We start from the raw sequence: 20,688 nt of genomic DNA, 5'->3' as shown, positions 1-20,688 counted from the left end.
TGTAAAAAAGAAAATGTTACTAAAGAGTTAAAATATAGTAGTGATCTTAGTCTTCCCTTACATTTCCTACGGAAAAAAATTCACAATGACATGTTTAATTTCTACATATCTTTGATCATTTGTTGTTCTTCTTCATAATCATAACCACAATGTTGTTCCATATGCATGAATAAAAAATGAGTGTGTTGTCATCTTTGTTCTCTTGTGATAATAGAGTAAATGAGGATAAATTATTTGTTTATTTAACATTGAAGTGATTCACCTGATACCTACACAGATTGCTTTGACTTCCGGCTCAATTCCAAGTAATGATCACCTATTAGTTGTAAAATCTCCTCCCACAAATTTTCTGAAGAATCTGATAGTGCCCAAGCCCCCGCAACATCATTCAAATTACTACGTGATCCAAAGCATAGTCTAGGGATTACCTCTTTAAATCCTATAGAAGCTTCATCTTCTCTATTTTCAACCAAATCATGTTTACCTCAAGTGGTTCACTGAAATGCAGAAAACAATAGTAGTTAATAGATCATGATTTATAAGTTTCAATTGTTTGATTTATTTTTGTGTTGAGGACTGTTGATAGCAATTCCAAAATGTCCTCCTTGAAAGTGAATCTTATCGATTCTGGTTAGGAGGTAGTAAGACATGTTTTTGTTGGTATTTAGAGTTTGAAGAGTAAGGACACCTTCGATCCACTTAATGAGTTTTTGATGATAAAGAATATGGAAGTCATGAGAATATTTTGAAATGTAATATAGCACAACCATTTGGGGGCAGAGTGCTTGACAATTAATGTGATGGCTTTTAAATATATTGAAGTGGAAAAGACAGCACTATCATGAGAGATGCATTAATTACCTAATTTGCTTAGGTTAATAGGTGGACAATTTTAGCATGCATGTATTATGTTGTTGAGTAGGAAGCTTTTAAAGAATTACTTTGCTAGATAACTTATGCATTTATTAAGATAACTTATGCACAATATTTACAAAGGAAAAAAAAATATAATACTAGGTTAATAGATCCTGTAAATTTCTAATTTAAAAATTGAGTTAAACTAGATCCTTTGTGCCCTCTTTTCTCTTTAACCTCTATTTCAATCCTTTTTGATACGTTGATATTCAACTATACACAAATATATGAGTAAATAAAAATGATTGAAATATATTAAAGGAAAAAACATATATTATTCTTTAATTATAAATTTAATGAAATTTTTATCATATATAGATTAAATTATATAGAATAACAGAGAAAAAGGAGAGAAACAGAAAATTTTATGAAAATGTAACTGATTCTTGATATTGATTTAGTGGAGCAAAGCCACTTATTTATAGGACAAATACACCTATAACAGACTAACCACCCGAGAGTCAGTCTTGCAACTGCTCTCTTTACAGTTCACTCACATACCCCCTCACAAACCTAAGTTGGGTGAGCAGCAGAAGATAGCTCAACAACTTTGAGTTTGTCTCGCAAAAGTAAAAACCGGGCAGATGACAAAGGTTTTGTGAGAGCATCAGCCCACTGATCTTGAGCTGGAATATGTTGAACACTGAGTTGCTTGGCAAGAACCTTTTCTCGAACAAAAAACAGGTTGATTTCCATATGTTTTGTCCTAGAATGAAGAACAGGATTGTGAGCCAGAGAGACTGTGCTTTGATTGTCACAGTAGATAACTGGAACAGAGAAAGAAATTCCCAATTCACGAAGAAGAGTTTCAATCCATAGCACTTAAGCAGTTGCTTGAGCCAGGCTTTGATATTCAGCCACAGTACTTGATATGGCAACTACAGGTTGTTTTCTAGACCACCACGAAATTAGATTTGGTCCAAAAAAGATAGTTGCACCAGACGTTGATCTTCTGTCATCAGGATCAGCAACCCAATCAGCATCACAGAATGCATGTAGTTGAAACTTTTGAAGAGACCCAGCAGCCTGAATGTGTAACCCATGATATAATGTACCTTTAAGATACCTTAAAATCCTTTTTACTGCATTCCAATGACTCTCAAGAGGACTTGCCATAAACTGACAGACTTTATTGACAGCAAAACTTATTTCAGGGCGGGTTATTGTAGCATATTGCAGTGCTCCAACAACTGACCTGTAGAATGTAGAATCAGTCAACGTATCAGACCCATGCTTAGACAGCTTGGAAGTAGAAACCATAGGTGTTGAAATTGGTTTGGCTTCAAGCATGTTAGTTTTCTGAAGAAGGTCACGAATATACTTGCTCTGTGTGAGAACTATAGAACCATTTGGCTGGTGTTTGACCTCTATTCCCAAAAAATAATCCAACTTGCCAAGATGTTTTAGAGAAAATATAGTATTGAGTTGACATATGAGGTGTTGAGTAAACTGAGATGAACTTCCAGTGATAATAATATCATCTACATAGACCAAAAGATGGACAATATTGTTATTTATGTGATAAATGAAAAGAGAAGGATCACATTTGCTAGCTTTGAACCCAAATTGCAGCAGAGTAGCTTGTAATCTGTCAAACCATTGCATGGGAGCTTGTTTCAGGCCATATAGGGCTTTGTTTAACTTGCAAACCATAGTGGAATCAGTTTCAAAACTTGGTGGTTGCTGCATATAAACAGTTTCATCAAGCAGACCATTTAAAAAAGCATTATTAACATCTAATTGATGAATTTCCCAATTGTTTGTAATAGCCAAAGTGAGAATCAGCCTAATGGTTACAGGTTTAATGACAGGAGAGAATGTTTCATTGAAATCAAATCCTGGTTGTTGATGGAATCCTTTAGCCACCAATCTGGCTTTGTACCGATTCACAGTACCATCAGGATTTTCTTTGATTCTGAAAACCCACTTACAGCCTATAGCTTTCCTGTTTTGTGGAAGATTAACAAGTGTCCATGTGTTATTGTTAATCAAGGCATTATATTCTTGTTGCATAGCTGCTAACCACTTAGGATCCTTCAAGGCTTGCCTAGCACTCTTTGGTTCAGACTCAACGAGAAAGATAGAGGAATGTAATTTAGGTTTTGAAATCCCAGATTTAGATCTAGTTTGCATAGGATGAACATTTTGAGATGTGAGAGGTAGAGAAGATTCTGTATTAATAGGAGACACAAGAGAACTAGTATTGTTAGACAAATTTGTGATGGGAGAGGGGTTGAGACTAGAATCTGGACTGGAATCATGATTGGAATTAATCGTGACAGCAGGAATACCAGAATTGTGTACAGCAGATTGTGGAGATAATGTTTTTAGGACAGGGATTGAGGCTGAAGTAACATGTTGAGAGGAATCTACTGAATGTAATGGTGGATTGACATTATTGGGAAATAGATCATAATAAGGAAATCTATATTCATTGAAAACAACATCTTTGGATATGAAGATCCTTCCTGTTGGAGAAAGACATTTATAACCTTTGTGAGAGGTGGAATATCCCAGAAAAACACACTCATGAGACCTAAAGTTTAGTTTGTGATTGTTATAAGGTCTAAGAAGGGGAAAACAAGCACAACCAAAAGTCTTTAGAAATTTGTAATCTGGCATCTGTTTGAACAAAACATTATAAGGGACATCAAACTTGAGAGAGGTAGTTGGTAATCTGTTTATAAGATAAACAGTAGTAGTGAAGGCTGAGTCCCAAAATTTTAAAGGCAGAGAAGCATGACTGAGCAATGTTAAGCCAAGTTCTACAATATGCTTGTGTTTTCTTTCAATAACCCCATTTTGATGATGAGTATGAGGGCAAATGAGTCTATGATTAATCCCGAGATCTTTCAAGTATTTGGTAAAGGGTCTAAATTCACCTCCCCAGTCAGTTTGAAGATTTTTAAGAGGAGTATTAAACTGTAATTCTACCATGGGTTTAAACTGTTTAAAGACAGTAAATGTGTCACTCTTATTTTGCAGCAAATATAACCAGGTAAATCGAGAATGAGCATCAACAAAACTTAGATAATATTTGTAGTTATTTGAAGACTGTATAGAGGTTGGTCCCCACAAGTCACTGTACACTAATTCTATAGGAGTATTATAGACAGATTCAGACAAAGAAGAAGGCAAGCGATAGGCTTTTCCAATACAACAAGCAGCACAAAAGAACTGATCATTTTTATTCAAAATAGGAACATTACATTGTTGTAGAACAATTTTCTGAACATGAAAATTTGGATGTCCTAGTCTAGCATGCATAAGGCCTGAGAACTAGTTCTAGAATTATTCAAGATATCAACATCAGTATTTACATCATTAGAAACATTTGACACTAAACAGGTGACAGAAGTGCTTGGAGTAGCTTGAAGTTGAAGACTGGGAAAGCAATAGAGACCATCAGGACCCACTCTGCCATGTATCAAAACTTCATTGGTGGCCTGAGATTTAACAAGACAGTGAGTAGAATGGAATTCAAAAAAGACAGAGTTATCCTTGGCAAATTTACTAACACTGATTAAGTTTTTGGTAATATTAGGAACATGCAGCAGATTATGTAAGGCTAAAGAAACTTTTGGATTATGTTGAGATAAAAAGAATGAGGAACCAGAAGAGTGGATAGGCAAACCTTGACCATTGCCAATGAAAATTTGATCAGGACCTTCAAAGGGACTGATCTAGTGAATATTTTGTTGATCTCCTATTACATGAAATGACGCACCAGAATCTGGAAACCAACTTGTAGGATTTGGAGCATTATTCGTGTTGGTTACCATAGCATTTGGTTGCTGAGAAGTTGATCTGGTGTTCGGATTCCATTGACTATAAGTTGGCCTGTTGTTCTGAGTCCACTAATTATTGGATCCATTATGCGAAAAAAATTGTTGTGGTTGATTGACATAACTCTGTTGTCCAACATTTCCACTAAACGAGTTTTCATGATTCTGAGAAAAATTGCCTTGAAAATTGTAGGTAAAGATAGGTTGATAGTTTTGGTCAAAACAATGATAGCAATTTGCTGCAATATGACCAATCTTACAACATACTTGACACTGAATGCCTGAATATCGTCCACTACGGCCACGACCACGACGACCACCACGGCCGCGATACGCATTTCTTCCACCATTCATATTTACATCAGCACCTTGTGAAGAATGACTAACCTGATTGTCAACACTACCATTTTGCTGAAAATTAGGGTTCGAATTAGGGACTTGTGTGAGATTGACTGCAGCTGATTCAGATAAGAGTTTCTTTTTGTATTTTTGAGTGCGCATTTCATGTGCTAACAGCAACGCTTCCACTTCTTCAATTGAAGGAGTATCGAATTTGCTTTCAATAACAGATATGATTGAACTATAATCTTGCGATAAACCTTCAAGAATCACATCGACATGTTCTTGTTGTGAAACTGATTCTCCAACAGATGCAAGAGCATCAACCAAGGCTTTAATGCGAAGAAGAAATTCTTCCATAGTTTTTTCTTCAAGCAAAGTAGATCGCAACTTTGTTCGTAATTGTCGAGCCCTAGCTCGAGTTTGTTTGTGAAAATAGTCATGGATTTTATCCCAAACTTGATAGGAATGAACACTTCCTAATACTCGCGAGAGAATTGCAGGAGATAAAGAACATTGCAACCACGACATAAGCATTTGATCTTGTTGCTCCCAAACTGTATATTCTGGATTGATTCTTCCTTCATTTCGATCATATTCGTTTAAGAATCGCAAAGGAATTTTCGGACACACCACAAAATGTTGAAGACAATGAGCCTTGATGACCGGTTCGATTTGTTGACGCCAGAGCAGAAAATTCATTTCATCTAGTTTCGTTGAAATCGTGTGCGCGAAAGTGATTGGCGCAGAGGAAGAGAGGTTGAGAGATGAATCAGCCATTGAGATCGTCACGCTCTGGATACCATATAGAATAACAAAGAAAAAGGAGAGAAACAGAAAACTTTATGAAAATGTAACTGATTCTTGATATTGATCTAGTGGAGCAAAGCCACTTATTTATAGGACAAATACACCTATAACAAACTAACCACCCGAGAGTCAGTTTTGCAACTGCTCTCTTTACAGTTCACTCACAAATTATATTTTTATCTTTTATCTTATTTTTAAAATTTATTTTGTTTATTTATCTTTTAAAATGTTGACTTTAATTCTTTATCTCATAAATTTGGATAGATATAGTCCTTTTGAAATGATGATTATTTACAATTTACAAACATAATTTTGAATTCATTTTTTTAATGATTCAAGACTTGAAATTTGTCTAATTAGATTTTTTAATATAAAAACTATTAAATGCAATTAAAGTTCAAACAAAAAAATTTCATAAACATGATGAAAATCCTATAAAAAAAATTAAAAAATTTCAATTTCATATTTTTTTTCTAGTTACTTGTGAAATATATTTTACACACAATTTTCATTAATTTATAATTCTTTTAAATTCAAAAAATAATTAAATTTCATAATTTTTATATAGATAAATTTATTGTTACAAATTTTATGTCTTAAATCAATTAAAAATTGATTCAAAATCATATAACAAAATTAAAAATGGTCATTTTTAAAATAACCAAATTGATCTAAATATAACAAATAAAAGATCAAAATAAATTTAAAAAATAAAAATATAATTTAGTCTTATATATATTATCACAGTAAGACTTCAATTATAATGAAAGAAACACTTATATATATATATATATATAGTATTGCATCTAAATTTTATCTTGTTATTTTTATATCTTAAATAAGACATAAACCTTATGTTATCTTAAAAAACCTAATTCAGAGTAACTTGTCGAAGCATTGACATCAAAAGCATGCAATGTACGACGTAATTAGTTATTGTGTAAGATTTTGTGTAAGATTTTTTTGTTTTTGTACCATAATTAACTAGAGTTATTATATACATGTTGACGTGTTTTATTTAAGAAGAATGAAAGTTCTTGCTTTGTAGAGAGTTAAAAATATACTTCATTTAAATAGAAGATATGCATATAAATTTGACTCGATTTAAATCTTAAAATATAAAAAAAATAAATAAATAAATAAATAAATAAAAAAGTTATGATTTACATACCACGGTTTGTAGTTTCATAGATTTCAATTAATGGATGTAATCATGGCTGCATCTCCTGTTGAAGAAAATGGCTCCCACCAGAACTCCCCAAAATCCAACGACAAATCCAATTCCCAAACCCATGCAGAACCACGAATATACTTCTGATTTATCACTATCATCATTATCTTCTTCTCCAATGGGCTTTGTAGTGTTGGAATTTTCATCTTGTGAACATGTCTTTGTAAGTGGGACTCCACAGAGATCAGGATTGCCGATATAGCTAAGGTTTGTAAAACCAAGTTGGGTCCCTAATGGGATTTTTCCCTCAAAATTGTTGAATGACAAATTCAATACCTCGAGATAATGCAAGATAGACATGGTCTGAGGAATTTCTCCAGAGAAATTATTTCTTGAGAGATCGATGGACTCCAATGGTTTCAAGTTACCAATCTCTTGTGGTATGGTTCCCATGAATTGATTATGGGACAAATTCAAGGACTGTAATCCAGACAACATAAACATCTCTGAAGGCAGACTTCCAGACAATTTGTTGTTTGAGAGATCAATCACAGTCATCAAATCAACATATGATAACTCATTTCCTTTTATAAGAATCCGAATGCTGCTGATAATTTTTATGTGAAAACCTGAAAAATGAAGTATAAAGCCGACTCTTCGAGTTGAAACATAAATAGAAAGCATGGCTGTGATGTTATGTAAGCAATTGGGTATTGGTCCTGATAATCTATTACTTGAAATATCCATCACCATTAAAGAACGAAGTTGGCATATCTGTGTTGGAATATTTCCACCGAAATGATTAGGTCCCAATTTAAGACCTTTAACACTTTGCCCCAAGCTTGGTATTACTCCAGAAAGATTATTGTGACCAAGATCGAGTATCCAAAGATTCTTGCAGTTTTTTATAGAAAACGGTACCTCTCCAAAGAACTTATTGCTTCCAAGATGCAAAAAACGAAGGTTAGACAAGAAGATTGAATTAGGAATCTTGCCTGTTAGGTTGTTGTGTCCTAAATTAATAAGAACCAATGATTTCCAATTATTCCAACAATTTGTTAGTTCTCCAGATAAATGGTTATAAGCCACGTTCAATTGCACTAAATTGCTTTTATCTGCCATATTATTGTGACACAATGTAGGAGAAAGTGATCCTGACAGTGAGTTATTACGCAATTGTAAAACAACCACTTCTGATGATATATGAGGCATGCCACCTTTTAAATTATTGGCCACTAGCCAAACAACTTTCGAGTTTAACAACACATTTGACATGTCCCCATTGATTGTGTTGTTTTGCAAAGAGATAAATTCAAGTTGAGAAGAAAAATTCCAAAACTTGTCAAGAGGTTCAAATGAAGCAGATGAGTCTTCAATGGTTAGATATTTTAGAGAAGTCTGTGTGAATAGCCATGCAGGAAGTTTGTCTCTCATATAGTCCAATCTAATACGTAAAAGTTGAAATGGAGGCACCCATTCAGGATCAAAATCAAAGACCAAGGCCGGAGAACCCATGGAAAACTGCTTCAAATTGGAAAATGAAAGTAAATTTCTTTTAGATACATTTCCAGTCAAGACATTTTCTGCAATTTGAAGGGTCTCCAAGTTGATGAGTTGCCCAAGTTTGTCTGGAAGATTTCCATTCAATTCATTTGACTCGAGTATCAACTCGACCAATGATGATACGTTTCCCAAACTTGTTGGGATTGGACCAGAAAAAAAGTTATGAGAAAGATCAAGTTTTTGTAGTTGTTCAAGTTGTCCTAACCAATTTGGAATGGGTCCTTTGAGATAATTATGAGATAAAACCAAGGACTTTAATCTTCTAAGATTTGGCAATGTTTTAGGTAATTGGCTATGCATCTTATTTTGGCTAAGGTCAATATGAGAGATGTCACGACTAAGATTGAATAACCAACTAGGCAACTCGGACGCAAAATTGTTTTTAGCTAGATTTAGAACTTGAAGTGAAGTAAAATTAGCATATTGAAGAGATGGATAAATGTTTTCAAGTTGACAACTCTCTAAATGTAACTCTAGAAGTGTAGGAAGCATAGTGACTGATTGAATCCAATCAATTTCCCTATGAATATGAACACCACCAAGGCTAAGATATTGTAATGAGGAAAGACGTGAAAGCCAATGGAGATTATCGACAAGAAGATCATAATTATAGGATAAATCAAGATAATGGAGGTTGGTCGAGTTTCCACACATATGGGGAGGGTTACCTCCTGACAAGTCGTCACATTTTTTGCTACTCGTTGAATTATATTGCATAGATTTGAAATCATTGTTGCTCAAGTTTAAGTAGCTCAAAAATTCAAGTTCCAGCAAATTCAAGCTGAATTCACCTGTTAGGCAGTGTGATTTGTCGTCCTCCTCTATGTAATCAACAAGTTTATGGTGATTTGTATGACAAGGGAGATTAAGTTCTGAGACTCTAGCTTTGATATTATCACACTTGACTCCAGTCCATTGGCAACAGTCTAATTTTGGAGACCATGAGGACAGCATGCCTGAAGGATCTATGACTCCTTGTTTGAAGTGTAGGAGTGTGTTCATGTCCTTCTCGCTGCAATGAATCTTTGAACTGCACATGACAGAGTTAAACATGATTGAACATAGTAAGCAAAGTAAAAGGTACTCAATATTCGAGGGAGAGGCAGCCATGATCATGCAAGAAGATGTGTTGTGTTGATGATGGGAAGGCATATTCAGTCCAGTACAAGCATATATGTAGTTGAAGTAAGTCTGCCAATGTCATTGTGTGGAAATTAAATTATTAACTAATCCAATGGCTTTCGAGGTGTATGGGCACGTGGAGTGGGGTTTAATGAGGGAACTCTTACACCACATGATTGAAATGGATCAGATTTTTATAGTTCTTTTAATTCTAAAAGCACTCAATTAGTCTTATTTAATTTTATTTTTCAATAAAAAAAAGGGCTAAAATAAAAGTGACTCAATTAGTTTTGGTTAACTGAGTTGAAAAATATGGTAAATTTCCTGCATATCCCATGTATTGTTAAAATTCTGAGTCGATGGACCATCCAATTTCTCCACTATTTAATCTCTGATAGTTAATAATGTTTTTAGCAGAAGGTGGTGGGCAATGCAGATAAGATATTGGGAATAAATGGTGGGGTTGGAGAGCAATGAAATAATTGCCTTATCGAGAAAATGCAGTGCAAGAAATAAACGTGGATAAATGCGGTTGTAGTTTTCGTCCCACTACAACTTTTGAGCAGTGGAGTACTCATATATTCCCTTCACAATCTGCACAAACAGAAAAGGACACAAACCTTTTAGGCTTTTTCAAGTGGAGGAAGAAGATCGTCATTCATATTCGAGTGTATATAACTTTTTCATTAAGGCCGTAAAATATCAAGTCCCATATGCATGGATCATGGATGGACAACTAGAGGAGAAATTAAATAATGATAAAAACTGTAACAAACTTTTATGTGAAACAATCCAAAATATAGTAGTTATACAGTAGTAAAAGTAAAAGAGAATATATCCGTAGAATAAAAATTGAGGAAAATATAATTGATTTTTTAAAAAATTTAAATACGTTTTTGTCTCTTAAATATATAATTTTACAATTTTAATATCTAAAATACTGTCATTGCATGATTTTAGTTATAATAAATGTATATTATTTAATACATGAATAGAAATTATAATATATATATATATAATTTAAATGTCAAATTAATAATTACAATATTTAAATAATTAAAATCTTACAATTGTGATAAGATTAAAATTATTTAATAAAAATTTGAAGAATTAAAATCGCTTAACCACTATATTTTAAGAAAAAAATGCATTTAATTTCTTTTACCTTCCAAGTCTTTATGTATATTTTCTCTTGATTTTCTATTCTTTTCTATTGATATGGTGTTTGAACTAAAAAAAAAATATATATATATATATATATATATATATATATATATATATATATATATATATATATATATATATCCGCAACTTAGAAACTATTATCCTTTTTATTATAACAAGTATCCTTTTGTGAATAGTCGTTCAAACCTTGTACTGGCGGAAGACTAATTTCATTATCATTTATATATTTTTCAAGTTACGAGGACGATTTGTTCCATAATCGTTTTATCCACGAATGAGTTTACATACTTCCGTATATCAGGGAAAAGAAGTATTTCGTCCCACAGCATTATAAATGAAAAAAAAAAATGAAGAGCGAAAATAGAAGTTAAATAAGAAATGTGTAGATACTTTGAAATTAAATTTTATATGTAGTCAATGGAGTAAAAAAAAAAAATTTCACATGTACAGCTAATAAAGGCAATTCTCTGTTTTCATGTAAATATTTTGATTGAACTATTTTATTTTCTCTATTATAATTCACTTTCTCTTTTATCTCAACTTCCATTTTCTCTCATTTTTTATCCAAATAAAATAAAGATACAAAATACCTTTGAGCCAGTGATAATAATATAACTTGTGTTTAAAGGGAAAATAATAGAAAAAATATATATTAAAAAAGATAAATTATTATTGTATTTATAGATTATATAATATAGATTTAAAAGTGAAAACAATTTTTTTAGGGGACGGTGTTCTGTTTGAGCAATTGACAACCAAAACGAGTATACACAGAAAGATCCAATCTTTGAACAGAAGAAAATATTTGCAGGAAGAAAAAAAAAATGGACCCTAATCATGCTTTTCCCACTTCAGTCATCGTCCTCGGGATCAATCACCATTCTCAGCTTCCTTCTGGATCCAGCATTGTTAGGAAATGCACTAACAGCCACTTCATCCTCTGAATCTGCCAAGTCATCCATTTGCTGATCTTCTACTTGGGAGGAATCCATGGAACCAACTCGATTTTCCCTGCAATACAAATTCAATTCAACCACCAAAGTAATCAAATTAGGCCATAAAAGAAGCCTGAGATAAACTGTATCCGCGTATTTCTAATTCTACATTGATTTATAGATTTTGTTGCTTTATGTTAGATATGAAAACACTGAAAGAATATACTATATCAATTCAGCCATCTTCTATTCAGACACAATCTGTTTGACCCCACTACAATTAAACAGGAAAAAAAGTAAACAAAAGCAGTAAATGTTCCGTACAAGCAAACAGTTAATAGGAAACTCAGGTAGATTGGTGTTCATTTCCATAAACCAGATTGTTGTGTTAGTTTAGCTGAAGCAGACATTGATTCTTATTAACATCTGAATAACAAACGTTATTACAATTTATTGTTAAACAAATAGACTAAATACCCAGGAATGTTCAAACACTAAAACCAAAATTGTCTGCCTAAATAATCAAACTAGTGAAAGGTGCTATTGCAACAAGAAGTCTTTTCCCACTAGGTGGCAAAAGTGTACCGTTAGTCTATTACCAAAATAGAACCTCATTGTTGCCACGATTATCCAAGAAAAGTGAAAGTACGGAATATTTACTTGAGAGCAGAGCTGAGCATTTCATCATCAGAATTATCTCTTGTCGATGTATCCTTACTGATGCGTTCAGGTAATTGTTCAGTAGACGATTTGCTATTTATTTTTTTCCTAAATTAAAAAAAAAAAGGACAGTTAATCCCAAATAAAATATAAGTTTAGATATACAAGAAAAGTCTATCATTTTTTTCAAGTCAAAGCAGATAGGATCGGGAAGAATTACCAGATCAAACTAAATTCCTGACAAAGCATTTATGAACCTATCACTAATCTGTGAACTTCTGGTCTCCTAGAAAAGGAAAGGCAACGAACATTACCTGAGAACAGAGCTGAGCATTTCATCATCAGAATCATCTGTTGACAATCTATCCCCACTGGTATGTCCATGCAATAATTTGCTATTCTCCATTTTCTTCCTAAAATTATAAACATTAAACAGTAGTTAAAGGGAGGAGAACTAGGAGACACTCATGCAGCTGGTCAGCACAATAAAAATGCATTTGACAAAGTACTGAAATTCAGTTGAAGCATATATTTATGTATATGATTCGAAACAATGTCTATTGAAGAAATGGTAAATGGCCTTTTGCAAGTTTCACATGACGAAGAGTGAATATTATTTTGCAAACAGGTGGAAGAATTAATGCCTCAGCTTTGTAAAACTACAGACTAAACACAACATTACCTTTTTACCAATGATATCAATGTCTCATCATCAGACTCATTCATTCTATCAATTGAACCATCCATGAGATCTGCACCTTTTGGGTGCATTTTGCCTCCAGAACTCTTCTTCCCGGGAATAGATAAACCAAGCTGCTTAAGTTTTCGAGAGACTTGGGCAGAAGTGAATTTACCATCCTTATCCAGTGCATTGGCTATCATGTAACTACATCTTCTGTGGTCCTTGAATCTGCAGAAATAACAACCCAAATATTAACAGAAAATCTAAATTCTTCTGTTATTAGTCAATTTGTGCAAAATATTATTGAAAATTCAGAAAACATGGAATCTTCTTATTTAACTATCTGTTCAGAAATCCTCAAGTAAATAACAGAAAGAGATCAAACGCAATCTTCCACCAAGCAAAACCAAGTTAAGTGGCACTCACTGCTCATATAGAACTTTGATTAAAGCTTCCTGGTTTTCATTGAAAGCTCGAACTCTTTTCTTTTTTTGCCTGTAAATATGAAATTGAACACACTCAGAAGAGCTAAACATGTTTAATACATTAACATGTATGTAAAAAAAATTGTTGAATTAGGATGAACAATAATGACAAAATATGTCATTTCCAGGAGTAAACATAAATTTAATTGAAAAAATCCAGTAATTATTAATAAGCACAAGAGTAATATAAACTTACAGGGGCTGAACCAACAGGCTTCCCTCCGAATTCACTGATTTTTTAGTTTCTCGTGTTATTCCGTCACCATCTAATTGTTTAGGACTACTAGTAGACAAAGGTCCGTCACCATCACCCTTCTTTTTCTTATGTGTAACTGTTAGTCCTAATCTTTTTAACATATTGGAAATTTGAGCTGGTGAAATTTTACCGTCTGGATCTAGCACTTCAGCTATACGACGACTGCATTGTTGGTCTTCTTTGAATCTAGAATATTTGGAGAAAGGAAGAACCATTGATGAAAACAGTTAAATCTTATATGCAAGAGAGAAACAAAAAATTGAAAAGCTACGACTCAGTCTATCATGCTGACTCCTTTAAGTATGTTGGTATCAATGATGTTAAAATATATAAAAGAAAAAAGACTGAATCATTCTCCAAAGTTCAGACAAAAGTTAGATCTGGTTAAACCTACTTCTCGTAGAGATTTTTAATTTGTCTTTCCAAATCACCATCAAGAACAAGTTTTTTCTTTTTCCTTGGAGCTATTTGAGATCCATCTTCCATCAATTGCTCCCCACTGTTTTGTCCAAGTGAACCAAGTATCAGAAACTACAAAATCTCAAGTAAAATTTGATTTTGATGTCAAATTGTAAACGTACTTATGGTCATCTTTGCCACTGTCACTGCCAGAGGTAGATGCAAAGCCTTCAACATCATCAAGCCTGTCTCCATAGAAAAAGCAACGAATAAAAAAGTTGTCTCATTGCAGATAATTCTTTGCGGTATACTTCCTTGTCTTGATCAAGAATAGTTATGAACCAATCAAGCATAAATTGAAAATTGGTTCCACATTCTGAAAATGGTCATCTTTCCAAAATTTTCCCAAAAGAGATAGAAAGTACAAATGTTACATAAGAAGCTTACAAGTTTGAGAATTGTATCTTACTTGTATCCTGAGCCATGAGTAATTATAATATCAGCTTCGTCATCACCAAGTGCATCAGCTATGCTTCTACGAGTCCACGCCCTAGCTGGGGATGAACCAATTTCTTCTTCTCCTTGAGTGCTATTCCAATTCATACTTTCTTTCTTCAAATGGCCAAGCTCACTCAACATATATTCAGCATTGATGTAATGGCATTCCCGTCGAGTCTTCCAGAAAAGGACTTCCACAAACAAGAGGGGCTGCTTTTTCATTTTCTTTAGCATCTTTCTGACCAAACAAGTCAGGAAATCAACTATACTTGCATATTCCTTGCAGGGACATGACTTTTGTTCAACAAGGATGTCATAAAAAGTTGTGAGCAGTGACAACTGCAAGAATATATCAACAAGATTAATAAATAGTATTCAGTATTCACATTCAGAAACTACAAACTCATTGAAGATGAAATGCTTTCTAGACATAACCTGGTAAAGCATAGGATGGAGTTCAAGGTCATCACTTATTCTCTGCAGCATGCTTATTATGTAATGATTTGTAGCAAGGGAATTGCTCTTGTAAAACTTGAGCAACCAACATAATTTCTGAATGATATTGTGATTCGCAAAGGCAGAGACCACCGTTGAAACTTTGAAATCAACTTCATTAATTGCATTTAGCTGCTCATCTTCAGAAAAATCATTAGTGCCATCCAACATATCCTCATTAACATGTTCATAATTTGTGGCTTCCATTGGTTCCAAACCAACTTGAGAGTTCCCATCTTCCTCAGCATGATTTTCATGTTCGTTATCATCAGGGCCAACATTATCCCCAGTGGTAGGCATTCCTGCATTTGGTAGGAATTCCTGCGGGGGCTGATTTTCTGCTGATTGATTGACAGTTGAGATGCCAGTTTCATTTTGAATGGAAGAATGATCTCCAGTTGGTTTGTCTCCTGACTCTACTCCTTCTGGAAGTTTCTTTTTTTTTACTTTCCTTGATTTTTTAGACACCTTGAGTTTATAAGATATAAAGTAGAGAAAAGGATCAAAATTTAGGAAAATTTTAGACAGTATGCTCTGCAGCATATCTTTTAATGATTTTTTCTGTACATATCTGTATGCATGTATTACATTATTAATTATTAATGTCAAGGACCAACTCTCCTAAAAGTTTGAGCTGTTAGTGAAGGATCATTAATGGCCTTATTCCATTTCAAACAAAGCCAAAAGTTATTACTTTAAATGTAAAATTGAAAGCACTGAACGATTAGGGTATTGCACATGATGTTGAATCGATAACTATGTGGTAAGGTGGTAACACCGTAACAGGCAACTCACCTTGTTTGTTCTAGATCTTAACACTTTATTTCAAAGATATAACTAACTTTTAACTTGACAATTGCATATTCATAGACATAAACACATAATTTCAGCTTACCCTCAATGCTCCTCGAGACTGAAGAATATCCATCAGCTCAACAACCTTGTGAATCATTTCTACCAAATCTGCAAGATCACTGACAAACAACAATCATAAATATAGCAGCAAAAAAAGAACAGTGGATTATACACACAAACACACAATAAAAATATGTATATAATAAAATCACTATTATCATTGGAGTTACATATGACAAGTGACAGCAATTGAACCTCCCATGGCAGTCAATTTTGCATACAATGCATTTGAATTGAAAAGTGCAAATTAGTTGAGTTGATTATAAAGGAGAAAAGTTATTTGATTGGAAAGAAAAGTTTTTACACTTTATATCACAATGCAGCTTTCCACCATACTTAGCTTTCTAACAAAGTAACCGTTGACACTCATACACCAGAAGAGTATATTATGCTTTATTTTTTTATACAAAGTATGAACTAAAAAGACATAAGAAGTTGTTGACCAATAAAGGTCCTTTGAATAGCCTTTTAACTATTCTAGGACCAGAAGGCTGCTGAAATATAAGTTTAAGACATGAAAAAAGAAGTCAATATGTGTCAATGATAAAGGAATATGAATAAAGAGGTCAAACCTTTTGGGTTGCTTGTGGGTGTCAAAGGTTTTCATCAAATTCAATAGGAACTGAGTCATCCCTTCCTCTGTCTGATCATAAAATAACTTGTACAGAAGGATGCGAGCTGTTTGTGGCTCCTTTGAGTCTTCAGGCAACAATTTAAGTATCAAATCCAGCATACGGATCTGAAAAATCAAGAAAAAGGGCAATTAGGAAACATTTAAGGTTATGCACAGGGATGGGGTGGGTTCTTGTCACCAATCATATGCCTAACTTAATGTAATGGGGAAATTGCCGAATTTATAAAATTAACCAAAACAATAATAAATCAAAGTGTGAGCCATGGAATGCAAACAAAAATGGAATAAGATGAGATTGACAAAGAAAAACTGTTTATAGAAGTGAATTAGCTAGTTAGATATATTTACAGTTAACCTAAGCACCTTGGTTAAAAATGAGTGCACAGAAATAAAAGAAAGAACGTCGAAAGATGTCTATTTCCACCCCATGATGTAAGGAAACATGCAAAAAACTAAATAAACAAATCATAGCAGAACATATTAAGATTTGGTAGTGCATATCACCATGTTTTTCAAAAGAGAACCAGCTGCAGATAGAAACCCGTAGTCATTTGTTTCCTTTAGACCATCATAGGCATGCCGCCACTTTGAAATGACCAATTGGAACATTGACTCATTCAAGGATGCTGCAATTGGGCCACATATTTGACCACTGAAATCTGATGTATCTGCATCTTTATCACCAAATGTCTCAAAGGTGTCCCCTCCCTCCTTGGTCTTATTAAGAAAAGAACATATGTAAGAATGACATCTTTTCTCAATTGTGTAGATTGAGAAATCACGTATTGACGTATATGCTATTTACAAACAAAGCAGCAAATGATACCTCACTTCGGTGAGAACAAGAGATGCTGTTAATTATAGTCTAATTTCATTTTGATTTCCCTTTGTCCAGCCAAAATTTTTCATGTATAAATTTATCATTCAGCACAGAAATAATGACTAATCTCATATTCACCTTAATAAAATCTAATATCAATGATCAGGAAAAAGAAAAAAAGCAAGAAAATCAAATCAATTGAGATTTTATCTTCTTGTTGTTTCCTTTATTGTATTATGAAAAAAATAGTAATTAGTATGCTCTACTATAGATGTAAGACCTATAAACAATCATTACAAAAAAGTTTGCTTCAACATGCTTTGAGAAAATGAGAGTTACACCAACTTAAACAAATCAGAAATTCATTATGCTTAATGCTAAAAGCTAAGTAATTAGATTAGAAAACAGCTAAATATGCATGGAGAATCTATAAAATCCCAACATTTTCATGAATAAGAAATTCTACTTGATCCAGACCATGAATACTTAAAAAGTTGCATTTAATAGTTAATGACTTGATGCCTCTAACCAAGGGGGCAATGTTAAGTATTTCAGATTGAAAGAGAAAAGGAGAAAAGTATGCTGAGATATGCAATTCACATATTATCATTCTCACCTTAGAAGCTGAATACTTGTAAAACTGAAATGAGGTGACAAATTCAGCCACTTGAAAGAAAACAACAACATCACTTTTTTGAATTGACGGATGTTCCTTTTCAATATCTTCACGAATGGATCGCATCAAAACTGAATCAGGTTCAAATTGCAGTGACATTACTTTTAGCTTTTCAATTGGAAACCAAAAGAAGAGAAACATTTTCAAATAATACTATTTATTCTGAAAAATAAATCATACCATTGTATCCCCCAGAAAGAAACTGATTCACAAATCCCTGAAGCAACTCCAATATATTATCTTTTGTTGAAGGCAACCTTGGATGATCCCACGCAATTCTTTTGGTTGGACCCCGAGTGACATTTTGTGCTTTAAGCAGCACATTATGAGAAGAATTAGGATTTCCCTTAAATACTGCCTTAGAACCATCCTACCAAACAGAGACAACCGTTATCACTCAAGTCCATCATGATAAAAGCATCACTAGGGCAAAAAAGGTAGTACCATGGTAAACCGAGCAAATGTTCCACTAAATTGAGAATGTCGACATATATTGCTGAGCTTACAAATATTTCTTCTCTTCTTTTCCTCCTCCATAATGGACTGGAGACTATTTAGAGAAGTCTGGGGGTCTTCATCCGCCTAAAATGAAGTTTACAAAATGTAACTGACAAAACAAAATACTACCTAAGAATAAGATATAACAGCCTTAGATAGGAGCAGTTAAAAGAGGAAATCATCACACATTCCACAAAACCTTAAGTTATGTTAGCAAAGCACATTCCAGAAAGAATAATCTAAATTAGTAGGTTGCTCCTTGCCAGCTTGGGGAAAAAAGACATTAGTCACAATGAGAGGGCTAACCTTTGATCCCTTTGAATGTGCCCTAATAATTAGCTCCGGGTCCTGACCCACAAAAATGTAATGGAAAATTTCCAGTAGAAGCAAGTTATCCTGACGGAGATAAACATTCGAACCACCAACATATTGAGATATAACCAGGATTATATCCATTACATTCTCGCGAAACAAAAGTTCCAGAAATCGGTCTCTCAACGACAAAAACTGAGTAGCAAGTCCCCCTGACTTCTGGTGCAACGGAATCTCTTGAACAGCTAAGATATTCCTAAATAACGTAAGCACTAGCTGTACCAATTTCCAGTCTTCCTCACTGAATGCATTACTGCACACAGACAATTAAAAACACACAAATAAGCAAGTATTCCACCTCTCTCTTTCCTTTCACACTCAACGACAACAACACCGGGAAAAAAAACACATTCCAGTTCAGAACCACTCACCGTTCCAAATTCTCAAGCGGTTTTTCCAGAAACGACACTATGACTGCAGCAACATCACTGTTCGTCACTGCAGACTTCAAACCCCACAGATACTCCAACTGCTGAGGTATATCCGTCGAAGAAGGCTCGATAGGCATCGTCAGGAACACCAGAACCTTAACTGAGAGAAGAGAGGAAAAAAAAAACTAGTACCAATCAACCAAAGGCCAAAAACGCATTCAATAATAAATTCAGGAAATTGAAATAAGATAATAATAAAACCTGCATTCAGAAGCAAGTTACGATCCTCGTGGTAGTACTCGATGATAGGAATCAAGTCCTTGGAAACGGTGTTCCACTTGCAAACTTGCTTGAAGACGTCGCGCGTTTGGGGATCGTCACGCCGCAGAAACCTCAGCAAGTCTTTCAGGTTATCTGGAAATCGGTAACGAATGTGAGCAACGAGGAACAGGAAATTTTCACCGAATCGAATTTTGAAAAATAAAATAAAAAGGAACATCGGAAATGCGAGAGATTCTCACCGAGACAGTATTCGCCTTTGGTATAACCAATTCGGTTGCCTTCAAGGTCCTGTTCTTCGGTTCCGAGGCCGGCGCAGATTAGGGATAAGCCTTCGGTGTCCATGGTGTTGAGAACCAGAAGATTGGGTTGTTTCGGTGACGGAATTTGGGAGTGTGGCTGGGGTTTTGGGATCTAAAAGAAGGTGTGAGTTGCGTTGAGTTGAGTTGAGTTGAAGAATGCGGAAAATCTTCCCGCGCTTTTCAGAGTAGGACCAGGGAGACCAAAACGGTGTCGTTTAGGTTGATGGTTATTTGGGCCGTGGGCTTTAATAACGGGCTATCGTGGACGGATATTGAGGTGGCTGGTGATAAACACACTTCCATTTTTATATAAATACACCTCTCTTTTTTTTTAAATATATGAAATCCCTAAATTACCCTTATTTGCACCTTTTTTCTTCTTTTTTCCTCCGTGCACCTCTCTTCTTCTTCCTCCTCCACACACACACCTCTCTTCTTTTTTCTCCTCGGCACACCTCTCTTCTTCTTTTTCCTCCGTGCACCTCTCTTCTTTATTTACACCTCTCTTCTTCTTCTTCCTC

The 20,688-nt window shown here is 34.2% G+C and overlaps 2 protein-coding genes across 3 annotated transcripts; both read right to left on the bottom strand.

The window, feature by feature from the left end:
- Nucleotides 1–10,082, bottom strand: LOC109795507 (uncharacterized). Of its 2 annotated transcripts, none has more exons than XM_020355037.3 (2): nucleotides 7,021–10,079; nucleotides 1–497 (listed from the first exon to the last, which is right to left on the bottom strand). In XM_020355037.3, the coding sequence occupies exon 1, from the start codon at nucleotides 9,733–9,735 to the stop codon at nucleotides 7,048–7,050; it is 2,688 nt and encodes an 895-aa protein (XP_020210626.3). In that variant the 5' UTR covers nucleotides 9,736–10,079; the 3' UTR covers nucleotides 1–497; nucleotides 7,021–7,047. The 2 variants fall into 2 exon arrangements, with proteins under 2 accessions (XP_020210626.3, XP_029126433.2); XM_029270600.2 differs by lacking the exon at nucleotides 1–497 and adding an exon at nucleotides 5,693–5,834 and having other exon boundaries at nucleotides 7,021–10,082.
- Nucleotides 10,083–11,540: 1,458 nt separating this feature from the next.
- ATIM (timeless family protein) lies at nucleotides 11,541–20,374 on the bottom strand. The gene is made up of 20 exons (XM_020355034.3): nucleotides 20,108–20,374; nucleotides 19,848–20,000; nucleotides 19,587–19,746; nucleotides 19,150–19,468; nucleotides 18,790–18,927; nucleotides 18,526–18,715; nucleotides 18,286–18,416; nucleotides 17,354–17,566; nucleotides 16,788–16,954; nucleotides 16,196–16,274; nucleotides 15,241–15,768; nucleotides 14,777–15,144; nucleotides 14,490–14,552; nucleotides 14,303–14,407; nucleotides 13,849–14,094; nucleotides 13,594–13,662; nucleotides 13,168–13,395; nucleotides 12,800–12,898; nucleotides 12,486–12,593; nucleotides 11,541–11,901 (listed from the first exon to the last, which is right to left on the bottom strand). Exons 1-20 carry the CDS (start codon nucleotides 20,208–20,210, stop codon nucleotides 11,742–11,744), a joined length of 3,627 nt encoding a protein of 1,208 aa, XP_020210623.2. The 5' UTR covers nucleotides 20,211–20,374; the 3' UTR covers nucleotides 11,541–11,741.
- Nucleotides 20,375–20,688: the final 314 nt, after the last annotated feature.

Source organism: Cajanus cajan, chromosome 7, assembly GCF_000230855.2.
Source record: "Cajanus cajan strain Asha chromosome 7, NIPB_CcT2T_4, whole genome shotgun sequence".
NCBI classification, from domain to species: domain Eukaryota; kingdom Viridiplantae; phylum Streptophyta; class Magnoliopsida; order Fabales; family Fabaceae; genus Cajanus; species Cajanus cajan.
This window is presented reverse-complemented; position numbering and strand designations above follow the sequence as displayed.

Coding starts and splice junctions, on each gene's coding strand:
- LOC109795507 (XM_029270600.2), bottom strand. CDS start 9,735: ATGCCTTCCCATCATCAACACAACACATCTTCTTGCATGATCATGGCT.
- ATIM (XM_020355034.3), bottom strand. CDS start 20,210: ATGGACACCGAAGGCTTATCCCTAATCTGCGCCGGCCTCGGAACCGAA. Junction 18,928..19,149: donor CACATTCAAAGGGATCAAAG/GTTAGCCCTCTC, acceptor ACTTCATTTTAG/GCGGATGAAGACCCCCAGAC. Junction 13,663..13,848: donor AGCCTGTTGGTTCAGCCCCT/GTAAGTTTATAT, acceptor TCATATTTACAG/GCAAAAAAAGAAAAGAGTTC.